The following is a 13,446-nucleotide window of genomic DNA, read 5'->3' on the forward strand; positions in this document are numbered from 1 at the left end:
GTTGTTTTATTTTAGCTAGCATTTCATAACTGCTGTCTGACATTGAAATCAAAACTCTACAGTCATCCAAACTGGTTTTATTTGTATATTCTTCTTTCAGTTGTATCTGGTCTCTCACTGTCACTGCAGGGATACTTACACGTGTAAGTTTTTGAGTACAGATGTTGTGAAGTGATACTGAAAATGTGCTGCATTTGTCTGGTTCTTTTACAGMGAAAATTGTGAGGAAAGGTTTTCTTTGCTTTGCTTGACCTGTACTTTATAGCAGGGTTGAGAATGAGAAACAGATACAGCTACTGTATGCTTCATTTTAACACTTAAAAGGCAATCAAATAACACAGGGATTTTTGTTTTATACTTGAGAAGTTTTAAGACTTCTGAAATGGATGCAACTATTAATACATGGCACATATGGCCCCTATTAAGGTAGTCATTAGAGACCACATTGTCTTCTATTATACAGTATTTTTGTGAGGTTGGACAACACTACTTATGCTTCATGTAGAGGGACAAATAAGGAACAGAGATGTCTGACTGATGAGCAAACGCAGATTCTCTTGGCAACACCTCTCCTTCATAAACATCTGCAGGACAAACCAGCACAGCTCCTTGTGGTGCTTTAAGATCGGCTGCTCCACGTCATTCTGCGCATCATGATGGTTCAGCAACTGATTTGCAAAGACTGCCTGTGTCAGTGCTGGGCGGGGAGGAATACAACAGCAGAAACCTTGTCATCTGCCAAAGTTAAACTGCCACTATTTTTCGATTATATGACCTGAATTCCCAAATAGTTTTGAATGGTTGTGTCTAAAATTCATCTACAGAGACATTAGTAGTCACCAAGAGAGGAGGAAGAAAAAAAGGCTTAGAAATACTTCATAGGGAACTTGTATGTGCCCAGGCATCTATGTTATACTGATTTCAAAACAACAGGCTTCAGGGGCTTTTAGAGACTGTCTTTTGGGATTTCAGTAGTTTTAAAAATCTGGTCCTAAACAATTTGTTGTAGATCCCATAATGGCTTATGTCCCTCCAGACCCAGATTGTTCTCTTAAACTCTGCTTCTAAAATAATTTGAAGCACAAAATTTTAAACAAACAAATCCCAAACAATCCATCAACAGGAACCCAAGAACAAGAAGGAGTGATAAAAGGTAGTAGAATACTGCTGTCTTCATTAGTTATAATATCATTGCTTTCTAAAATGAAAGGTACAGTATAGTAAAAAGTTTTATTTTTAATGAATCCTGTTTCTCCTCCACATACTGTCCAGTCTCACTCTTTTCAAATATCATTTTATGGTTATCTTCAAGGTTTGGGAATTGAGATGCTTTTATTTATATATTTATTTATTTGCTTACAACACTGAAGTCTGTTTTGAAAACTATTCTGCTTTCTTTCAACTTTCGATGAATAACAAATGGCTTCTCTTTTCCCCATGCCATTCTCTCTGTTTTCCATCAAATGCAAGTGTTACTACAACATTTTCTGGTGTAGGACCAGGCCAGAGAGCAGGCATAAGACTTCCTAAAATAGTACCAAATCCAGGCCTCGCTCCTGTTTGCAGTGTTATATGTTAAGCTTGTTCTAAATTGAGATAGCAGGTTTGCTGCAAACCTGAGTATATCTGGTTACAGCAGCACTTGTTAACAAACAACTCTGCTATGTCTTAGGGGCTTACGCAGAAATTAGCTGCAGCTGTAACTGTGGTCTCTATCAGCTACTCTATCATCAAAGTTGTAATTCAAGTAAACTTTAGAAAATGACCAGTGAGGATTTAAAATTGATGTGTCACAGGTGACCCTATTGTTACAATAAGAAATGTACTATTTTAACCCAGAAATGCCAAATGTCCAATATATATGTATTTGAAAATGAACAGAGCAGCTTAATATCTGTTGCATCAAACTGGTGAAGGGATTTGCCTCAACTTGAAAATTTCCAACAGAGTTGTTGTTCACCTCAGTGATTCCTCCCATGAATATTTTCAAAAATTAAGAAGCATTTTCCAACAAAATCTGGTGACAAAAGGTTTAGCTTTCCATGGCAATTGAAGCTCAATTATGTGTATACAAATATATGGACATACATAAAAACTCCTTCACAACAGCATTTTGTCATAATGAAAGTGAAAGATACAATTTTTTTCTATGTTCCTTCTCTAAATATCGAGCACACTAAAATAGCACGTGCACATAGCATATTTGTTGCTACATGTATTTTTCCTCTGAGAGCTAGTTCTAGAAGGATTTCTTTGGAGTAGTTCAGCCTTCTTTGGTTTAGATTGTCTTTGTCCCTGAAGAGTTCATGATTAAGTAATGTATTCTGACCTAATTCATTGTTTATACAATAGCATCGTAAATAGTGCTTTAGTCAAACTAATTTAAAGTCATAGCTCTTGAGCCAGATCACGGTGAAGAGGGTGACGCTGTAATGTTGTAACCATGTAATCATCTTTAAGGAGCAAAACAAACTCGTATCTGGAAGATGCAGTACGTGGATGAACCTTTGCAAGCCAGATGCTGACCAGAATTTCCCCGATGCCAGTTCCACATGCTGCTTTGGCACTCCTGCATTCTCCTTTGTCCTCCCTAGCGCATTCCTTGTGTCTCGGTTTCTCTCTCTGCCACTGAAATGGGAACTCATGAGGCAGCTGAGAGCATCTGAGACCCAATGCAGCTTCTTCAGTATGTTAAGTACATCTTTTTCCACACCCCATTACTGATAGTGATGGCTGCTTAGCTGGTGTGGTACACATAAGAAGCTGGATATGTATACTTAAGTTTTTGCAGAATTAGGGTTTGCCTCCTCCTATTGTTTTGATTTTTGTCTAATACAAGAGGGTTATGGGGTTGACTCCTATAGCTGTGGCGTAGTATTGGCTGCAGAGAATACTTCTCTGAACTAGTGTTCCCTAAGGAAGGGTTGAGTTTACTACTAAGTAATCATTAAAATATAGCTCAGGAGTGCTAGTAAAAGCTTGGTAAAGTTCCTGTGCTACTAAATTTTTGATCTTTATAGCATAGAACCTGATGTTAGGCTGCATTTCCCTCCTTATTCTGCATTTGCTTAATATAGTAGCTTCTATTGCTAATGGGAGATAGATATCTAAACTGTTGCTTAAATCTGGAGTTGCTCTTTATATTTACATTTTCTTGCTATATCTTTAAGAAATTAACAAGAGTTTACTAATAACTGTGCATTTGGGGGTTTTCAGTTAGGTTTATTCAACCATTTTTCATTTTCCAGAAGGCTGTTGATGTGAAGCCAAGGGTGGAGTTCTGTAATTATTTCAAAGGACACCAGAATATATTTATTATTTTCAACGCAAGTGAGTAAATCTGTCACAATGCCCATTATTCAGTGGCGTGAGAGTAAACTATACTTTATAATATTGTCATTAACCTAGCAAGGGATTTTTGCCATTTTTTTTCYGCATGCATTTCCTTCCTTACAGTTCATAGTGTATTATTTTCTTTTGGCTTAATCCTATGTTGGAGATGCAAAATGGCAGATCGGGTCTGACTAGGGAGGTACAAGTGTGTCCGTGAGAATACTCCTCTTGGCAGAAGATGATGTGGGATTAAAGGAATGGTGAGATGCAGCCACAGATCTGTTTGGGGAGACATTGAATGAAAAAGGCATGGAAGCATTCTATCATATTTGTAGGTTCATAGCTGATCATAAAACTAAAGCTTCACTTTTAAAGTGATGGTGAAGTCTCAAGAGATAATTATCTTAAGGTTTGGATCACTATCTGAAGTTCATCCAGGCTGGTACACCCTTAAATTCTATAAAATTTGGCTGGATATCACAGAAGAATAGGCTTTTTTGTGAGGTTATTTGGTACTTCCTGCTTCCACTTCAGCTGGAAATGCTGTAAGAAGAGCCTTTCTCATGGTATAATATTTATAATTATTATTATTTCAGTATTTCTCATTCCAGATCTGGTGGAGGCTCAAAGTACCAAAAAACATGCTAGAATGAAAAAGTATCATTAAAGGGCCTTGATCTGAATTTGTTTTGAGAAGAGGCTGACTGCTTTTTTTTTTTTTTTAATACATCTAAATTCATTTAGAAATGTCTGCTAACAGTAATTTGACTTAAGATGTATAAGCTTTCTTCTGAGAACTTCAACCTTTTTCTTGAAAGCAAGTGAGATAGAATTAATTTTCCATCTTTAGGAGTCTAGTTACTTAATTTCTCTATGCTGTTCAGTGAAGAGTACATTACTGGCTAGATTTATTTCAGATATAATTCCAGGGAAGGATATAGGGTTATAACAGGGCTGATCATTCATTTTGAAATGTAATTTAATATATGACTGTGTATAAGGAAATTTCTTGGTTGAACCTGTGTTTTGAGGATACATATTTCTGATGTATGAGGGCTGCTGTTATCTACAGGGCTTGCAGTTTTGGGATCAATTAAGGTTTCTCTCCAGTAATCAGCAATTGAACTAGAAGTTTGAAGACATTTTTAGAGCTGCCTACAGGCAGCAGAACAAGTCAAGAGTGAGGATTGATATCTCATAACAAGTCAGGCCTAGCAAAAGAGGAATCTTGTCCCTTCTGAGAAATACGGAGAGGTTCAAAATGTGTTTATTTATTTAAATATGTCACATATCTTGTGACAGTATGCTGGAACAGTGCCTCTAAATTTCTGACCAGGATTGTGGAGTAGCAGAAGTGAGTGTCCCTGGAGTATCTATTGCCAGAGTTGCATCAAACGCCATTTATTCTAGGGAGAATTTTTCCCCATATTTTTGAATACTTAATGGACTGAAAATAACAAACATTAACTGATTATATATATATATATCTTGCTGTTTGATAGCAATACCTTTAATTATATTGTGTCACTAATCATGAAGCTGATAAATGTAAAGGGCGGTTGTGAAATTGCGGAGGCCTTTATTTTTTTAATTCCTGACCTATCTCATTCAGCCATGGTAAAACCTTCACGCCTCCTAGTACACACCTGGTTGTATATGACTAGAGAGAGAGTCTCTGGGGTGGCTTGTCTGCATGAGTGCTGGGTAGATGGTGCAATTCCCTTACTGGAACTGCTGGTTGATATACTGGCCACATCTAGCAAACAACTTCATGAGTTTTTCTGGAATAATGTAATATACAACACTCTGCATTTTGAGAGCTGTTTGAGAGCTTTTGAAACAAAAGTTTTCTTTCAGAAAAAAGCTTATTTGTTGAAACTGCTAATGAAACCATCTATTTGGTGTCTTGGTCTTTTTGTTAATGAAAATTTGGAGGAGGGAACTGTATTTATTCTTTTTTCTAACCAACCGTCTCTGCAGTTTTTTGATGCAGGAGGGTTAGTGAAGACCAAGAAAGAATTTGCCACATTACTTCTCTGGGTTGTGGGAAACTAGGGATGGGATTCAGATCTCTGCTTAGACTGACCTGTGCCCTAAGAGGTAGGTGACTGGGTACTCTGAGAAGGGTGAGATGAAATACATCCAGCTGTCTGTTTCTCTGTGTGGGCTCCGTGAAACACTGTCCCATCAAGGCAATGCGTATGCTAGCATCTCCGATGATACCTACCCACTGTCCATGTTCTTGGTTATATATACATGTATAAATACATCTTCCCACATGTAAAATAACTCGCAAAACAAAATTTCCACAATTTTTACAAAAATGAACCACTTGGCTGTTGTTATCTGGTTTACTGGAAACATAAAGCTCAGGAGAAAAAGTGTGCTCTGAAAATAGGTATTGTTCTAAAATACTGCAAATAGTCTTTTGAGATAAATGTGTTACAGCCCAGAGATTGCTCCAAAGAGGAATTAGCTATTTTTAATGTTCTTTTGACAATGAATATTATCAATAATATGCAGTATGACCAAATAGTTGGTTCCTCAATAAAACTGACAATAATTCTCCAGAGCATACCAGTGGAGAAGATATTTTTATGCAAATTTCAGTGCTCAGACTATGCTCAGACTTAGTTTTTGTCCTTCAGTACTGCCCTACGAAACTGAGTTGAAACTCCCAGTTACATTAATTTTTCAACCCACTGATCACAGCTTGTGTGAGACTTGGAGAACCTGGCCCCCAGTAAATATCCTTATTGACTAACTAGGGCCCTTGTAGCTAGCCTGAAAGACGGCTGAAAATGTGGCTCAGCGCAGAGAATAATAACCTTCCCACACCTCCTTCTAATCCCCGAGGCTGAAGTATTGGAGCTTGTACTCCTGCTCTCCAATTACTTGTTCTGGGAGTAAGTATACAATGTAATTTCTAGTTCTTTCCTTTCACAAAATGTATGATTTTTATGTATTTATGTTGCAGTACCTCCACTCAGAAGCCAGGGCTTCTTTGAGAAAGGTAGCATATTACACAGAATGAAAGGGGTTCCTTCCCTAACCTTTACAATTTGAATTAAGAGAATTATGTAAGGCATAAGAGAGTTAAACACAGGAGAATTGAATTGGCATTAAATATTTATTAAATCCCACCTCCCTCTTAAAAAACAAATGAACAAAAACCTTGCAAACCAATTGATCAACTATAAAACACCCATGCTGTAAGCAATCAGAATTCAGTTGATACCTTCTAAAGTGGATGTTACCCAGTACCATGCAGTGGATTTTTCTTTTTTTAAAGTGAGCATTCTGTTGCAGTGCAAAAGCTCTAAATTACTAAATTACATAAATATTTAAGTGAATGGAGTATTACTTGCAGACACGTAGTTCTCAAATAGTTTGGATTTTTCATTTTTTATCTACATTCTCACATTTGCCTGAAAAAACAGTTCTAGTGCAGGTAACAGTTTTTTTTCTGTTAGTTTTTAGAGAGAGTGTTAAGTGAGTATTGTGAGGAATTCAAACTATTAAGATAACATTTATGTTCTATCTTGGCTCCTAGGGATTCAATCTTTTAAATACAACRTATCTCCTTAATTATTTTTATCTTGCATTTTGGAAGCATTTAACCATTTTTTTTCTGGCTGCATTGTACTTGAAATTCAGCACCAGTGGGAAATTTTAGTTGTTCATACCACCTAACATTTTACAAGAAAATTCTGCAGAATTCTTGAAAGAACAGTAAACTTGCTACAGCATATTTTAACCACCCCAGGAAAAAAAAAAAAAAGTTTTCTGGCATGAAGTCTTTCCATTTAGGGCCCATTTATATGAAGCTGCTACAGACCACCAGGACTTTTTTTGTTGTCTGTTATTCTGCAGGAACAGATGGGACCCAAAGGCAGTGCRGACAGATGTGGCTGCAGCAGTGGGGATGCTAGGTGCCCATCAGTGGCAGGCATCGCTAGCCAAAGCGTGGCACAGAGCAGGGCTGGAGCAGGGCCCAACCCTTCCCAGAGCCCTGCTCTGTGTCTGTGCTAGACAGAGCAGTGACCTGTCTGGGCAACCCGCTGCTAGCTCCACTGCCTCTGCACTGTAGTCTGTTGAACCTTGTAGGCATGCCTTTAGATGTATTATTCTTCAGGTCCTTTGGGACTGTCTCTCCTGTATTCAGCTAGACATCTATAGATTCTAATTTAGTCCAAGGACAAAAAGGATGGATGCTACAGGATTGCGTGGAAGAATGGCACTATTAAAATAACAAACGGATAATATTTGTATTTTATTTTTAGCTTATTTCCTGTTGTTTCCCCGTGCCTGCTGACCTTGTAACAAAAGCTTCCTTTCTAGTTGCTTTGCTTAAAATACACATATATTGTGCATAGATGCATTTGCGTAGCAGAGCATCTGGGTGTGGACTTGCCAGATCATCCATTTGCCTACGAATAAAGCGATGTCAATGCAAACTCCCTGAGAATGAGAACTATGAAGAGGGTGCAGAAGGACCTTTCTGTGAGACTTTTTTTTTTTTTCATTCCCTTTTTGTGAACACAACCCTAAGAAGGTTATTCTGCCGGCTGTGTTCCCAGCCTAGGTGGTGGTAGCATGGGCAGGCAGCCATTTCTCCTCAGAGACAGGCCTTGCACAGTAGACATCAATTCAGTCTTGACTCAGACACATAATGTCTGTCCTCCACTGCTTCACAGCAGAGGACTGAGTCAGCATGAGTCCCCTGTGGTACTTCAGGTAAGAATGACTCATTCACCAGGCATTACTGTATTTATACATACTGAAAAGGAGGTAGGACCTTCAGATAATAATGCAGAATGCCATCCCTTGAGGCATCATGTGTTGCTTTTTTTTTCTCTCTCTTTTCTATTTTTTTCTTTCCCTTTGAAGTGAGGTTATTGAGTCACACACAACTGAACAAAACGCTTAAGAACGCAACAGACAATAATTCGGCTTCCTTATTTCTTCCCCTGTTCATGTACTGACCAGACAGTCTTCGTCTTCTTAATTTCTGATCTCCTCCCTCATACTCCATTCCCTTCCTGAATTTCCTTGGCTTATGATAACACTGCAAAACCCATCCGATTACTCATTTAGGCATATTGTTTCCTTTTTTTTCTGAGGGAGAGCCAATTCTCATAAAATAAATACTAGTTATCCTTGGACAGGTAAGTTCCAGCACATGCTGTGTTGAAATCAAGTGTTACACATTTCAGGGAGTTCCCAATCTCTCATGAGTATTAAGAACAGGTTTAAGTAGGATGGTTTTTTTTGGTTTTCCTATTGGGCACTTGCTGGAGCTGGGAAAAAGATAAAGGTTGTCAAAAGCCGACTTTTCTGTGTTTATTTTCCCATTGTCTTATTATTGCTAAAGGATATACCAGAACTGGAATTATTACACAGTAGTGCATGCTGTGGCTTAGCTCCAACATCACATCATCATTTTGTCCACAACCTCCTGTCCAATGACAGATGGGGCATGAGTTATCTGTACTTTGTTTAAACTGTACTGTTCTTGGCACATTTGTGTGTATATTTTGTAATGATATTGTAGCTGCCTCTAATGAGGAGGTTGTAATTCTGCAGTATTTAAATGGAATTAGGAAGTCCTGTCCATAGTATAAGCACCCAAAAGACAGGTTTTGACCCCTGGCCTTCCAGGATATCTGTACTTCATCTGGAATCTCTCGGTCATATGATTACACATGTGAATCAGCTCCCCATCTGACTCAGTGTGTCGGGTTTGATACCCATAGCTTCCATTCAAGGTCCTTCAGCAGAGTATCTGTATGATAGACCCAATCTTACAGATTCTATATGGTACCCATTGTAGCTTTCTTTGAGTTATATGCATACATGTTCTGTTTCAACTTCTCTTCATTTTCTTCTTTTCCTAGGTATTACGACAACTTTACCCAGTGCACAGAACGTGAAGCCAACAATGCAAGTTGCTTTTGGCCAAACCCCCTTGCAGAGGACTTTATCACTGGAATCCATAAACAGTTCTTTTCAAACTGTACTTCAGAAAAGGTTCACTGGGAAGACCCACCGGATGAAATTCTCATAACTCTGATCTTGATTCCAGTCATGCTGACGTGTGCCATGATAACGCTGGTAGTATGGTGCAGTAAAAGAAGTGATATCCTGGTTTAATTTGCTCCTCTGGGCATTCTTTTTCCCATGTCTTTCTTCTAAAAAACTTAACATGGAGGAAAAAAAGAGGAACAACATAAAAAATTCACATCTGCAGATATGGAACCTGTGAGATGCTAAGAGAGAGAGAGGACRATCCTGTGTTCAAACAGCTGCTGCCGCTGCCAAAAGTCACTGCTTCTGAGCTGGCCATCAGTGCTGCTGATAGAAAGCTTTCTGCTAATATCAGGACCCATCATCATGGAGTTCACAAGCAGTTCTGAAAAGCAGAAGAGTCCCCAGGAAAATGGACCTGTTAGCTACGAGAGAGGTAAAGTTACTTTCCTACGGTTAAAGCTGGTTGGTAAAGTATGTTCTCAAAAACTGTATGTAAGTGTATGTACGCATGGTATAGCATCAGCTTTGGGGGAGGTGATGTGTTTTAAGTTTTCATGCAGGACAGTTGAGGTTTTCATCTGTGAACCCTGTGACTTGAATGGAAGATCATCAGCAAAGGAGCTGAACATGGATGTAACCGAGTGGCAACTTTTCCTGGAAGCTAATTACAAACATTATCAAGAACTGGAAATATTGTCTTGGCAAAAAGAACAATTTATATGGCCAGTGACTATCCCTACAGGGAACAGATCATGCCATGTTATAAAATAGTTTATAAATGCCTTTAAGCATAGCTAGTTGGAGTTGGATGGCTCACAAACAAACTTCGGGAAGGATACAGATCTTATTTCACAGAGCTGGAAAATGCAAGAGGAAAGAGGATGATACACTAAGGAGTGGTGAAGAAACTTTCATATGCCAGACTCTTTATTTTTCCTCTTTTCTAATTATTATTCTTGATGACTTGTGTTCATTGTATAGTCCCCACTCTCGCTTCAAATTGTGCAAGTGATGCCCTACAAATAAACACAAAGGTGTGATGTTGATTGAGGTGCCTTTCAGAGAATAATTTTGTACATAAATCAATTTTCATCATGTGAAGAGTATGGGAACTAAAGTATGAACATCAAAAAGGTATGAACATTGTTTGGAACAGACAGAGGAGGAAAGACAAAAAAAATCTAATCGAAAGTCTTATTCGATGAAACTGTTCCTATGTAACAATTTAAATAAATATCATATGTCTAAAACAACTTCTATGTTTGTGTTGTAAACTTTTCTTGTCTGTCATTGCACAAAATGCCTTCAAGTCAAATGCTCCATTATTATGAGTGACCAAATTCTGTTACAAGTTAGTCTCCATTTTTTCCATACCTTATACCCACAAATAAAATGTAGCTAGATTGACCAAATAATGGTGTTTTCTATCCATGCTAGTTAAATTTTCCTCCTTTAAGATTCTGGCCTAATATTTGAGATTCATATCTGCGTGTATGAGGAGTGTTTCTAGGCCTGAATCAAAATAAAATTGCCCTCTTTATTAAAATTGCTCATGTGTAGATAGATAAAGAACACCTGTAGCTGTACTGTTTTGTTTTCACATCCTTTCCCAAGAGTTGAACACAGCTGCTTGTTATTTTCATTACCCTTGTGGTAGAATGATTCATTTTGTAAGGTGTTTCCTGTGTATTTTTCCAAAGATGCTCTTTAATTCCCTGGAAGCTATTAGAAGATTGCTCTTTGTAAAAGAGTGAAATATGTGGTAAGGATTCTGTTTTGTTTTTCTATTTAACTATTATTTTCTGAAACAAAATATTTTGGTCCACCAAAACCATCAGTGAACTAAAAAAAATAAACTCATTCATTTGTTTCAAAAGAATATTCACTGAAACATTTTGTTTGGCCAAAACCAAATCATTCTCTTTTCTGCATGTAATCTTTTTTTTAAATCCTCATTTTAATTTGAATTTAAGCATGTTTCAAAGCAGAACTTCTATTTGGAAACCATATGGCAAAAATTTTGACTTCTTCCAAAACATATTCATTTCAATCTAATTGCCATATCTGTTACAAATTTCTGACCAATTCTGGCTCATTTGAAACTGCATTCACCTGATCAAAGTCACCTGAGTGATATTAGCTAGCATAATTCCTTAAAACACAGATTGGTCTGGAAATTATATGGAGAAGAAACTGTCACATTGATGACATCACGCTGCCATGTGTTTATTATGGTCTTTAAACAAATGTCATGTTTAAGTGAATTCTGTTTAATTTGAAAATATAATCTAATGTAAATTTTTCAGAAGAGTCTAAGAAATGTGAGATTCAAAGAATAAATGTAGTAGATTTTCCTTAATAAGCTTGCGCTGTTGAGGAGAGGGAGGATTCTGTAGATGCAGTGTGCTTTGGATGTGAAAATTTATTCAGTTTTTCTGTCTCCTCCATTTGGCATAGGATCTTCCACTATTTATCAGATACGTTCAATAGCAAGGCAGAGAAGTTGAAACTGTGTGGGGAAAAGGCATCACTAATTTAATGCAGACTCAGTGGTTAAATCTGCAGAAACACTTCTAGTATTTGTAAGGAAAAAAGCGACCACAGTGTCCAGTTCTTAACAGCCGTGTACATTAATAGGGAACCAGAATGGTAAATATTGAATTGTTGACATAATGTGTACTGTGTGTTGGTGAGAGATAATTCTATCTAGTGTTTTTTTTCTACTGTTCGGAGCTACCTTTCCCCCAAAGTCTGAGTGCCTTGCCAAGAAAATCATGCCTGGGACCAAAAATCTGTCTCATTTTGTAATTGCAAATTAATTTTCTGTTACAGCAGCGTCTCGGAGGAAAAGAGTAAGAGATTCAAATACAAAGAAAATAAGTGGTCCAAAATCCTACTTAAAATTGAAATAGTGTTTGTTCTCTAGCAATGCTTGGACCGGAAGAGAAATGACAGCCTTGGTAAGCAGCTAGCAAAGACAGTCAGCTTCACTGCTGTGGAGTTTTTTGCATGCAGGAAGAACAGGGAATGTCTGTATTTCCCATGAGGTACAACAGCTTCAGCAAGGAGCTTGACCAGACCCTACCAGAGAGCTCCCTTCCTGGAGATGAAGGACTTGGGTCCAAATCCTTGATCCTTTTGAGGCTAAGTAGAGATTTGAAAACTGGCCTTAGCCTGTTTTCAACTTTATGGAGTTGTTTGAACTGGGGAGATGCCCTGTGCTCCCGGCTGGCCTGATTGTAGTAACTCCTGCAGGTTAGTCATGGTTGAGAACCCCTTCTGCCTGACGTTAAGTCCTCAGCTACCTTGGGGAATGAGACTTGCAGTCATCCCATTCTGTGGCTGCATTTCCTCATGGCTGCTACAAGATGGTGGTGTCTCTGCCTGTCTAAATGGCATCTGTGGATCCTGCCAGGAGGTGTTTAGCTGCCCCAGTAAATCATTGGGGTCTTTTGGAAGCTGATGTGAGCCATAAATTCTGCTTGAATCCTTAAAGATGTGAAAGCACCAAATTCCCCTGGAACAAAACATCTTGGCCAGAATTTGCAGTGCCTCTGTTCCCAAGGGGAAAACAAAGGTTGCATTTTTTTACCTCATGTCTTGAGAGGAGAAGGGCAATTAATGACTGTCATTGCTTCTGAATACAAGAAGAAGGAAGCTCTGTAGATACTTAGACAGAAACACATAAGAACATGCAGTCTTATCTTAATATGGAGGAAATACTTCAGGACATGGCACAAGCTATTTAATTCTAGTTAAACCAATCTGTGTTTCTACTTCCTTCACAAAGAACTTTGCAAGAATGAGCTGAGACCCCAAAACAACTTTGTGAATTTGACAAGAAAAGCAGATACTCTGCATGATAGGAAATCTGAGGTATTGAGAGCTGAATGGTACCAGTGGCTCTGGAGCACATTGGCTACTACTTTGTCTTCAGGTGAGCTCTCAGCAAGGCATTTGGAAGGAGACATACAATAATGGTGCATAATGGGTGTGCTGTGTCCACACCAACTGGGTGAAGACACTCAGGGAATGGAGGTGGGGAAATGCCTTGTTTCTGGATCCCAGTTGGGCACAGGCAAC

At 38.3% G+C, this 13,446-nt stretch overlaps 1 protein-coding gene across 1 annotated transcript in view; it reads left to right on the plus strand.

Moving 5' to 3' along the window:
• RAMP3 (receptor activity modifying protein 3) overlaps nt 1-10,477 on the plus strand; it is a 57,850-nt gene extending 47,373 nt beyond the window's left edge. Inside the window, exon 4 of the mRNA XM_026092265.1 lies at nt 9,231-10,477. Coding sequence (XP_025948050.1) covers nt 9,231-9,486 — 256 coding nt within the window. The 3' untranslated portion in view covers nt 9,487-10,477. The remainder of the gene's footprint in view (nt 1-9,230) is intronic.
• Nucleotides 10,478-13,446: the final 2,969 nt, after the last annotated feature.

The sequence above is a fragment of the Apteryx rowi genome, unplaced genomic scaffold (genome assembly GCF_003343035.1).
Source record: "Apteryx rowi isolate R43461 unplaced genomic scaffold, aptRow1 scaffold_951, whole genome shotgun sequence".
In the NCBI taxonomy this organism is placed as follows: Eukaryota; Metazoa; Chordata; class Aves; order Apterygiformes; family Apterygidae; genus Apteryx; species Apteryx rowi.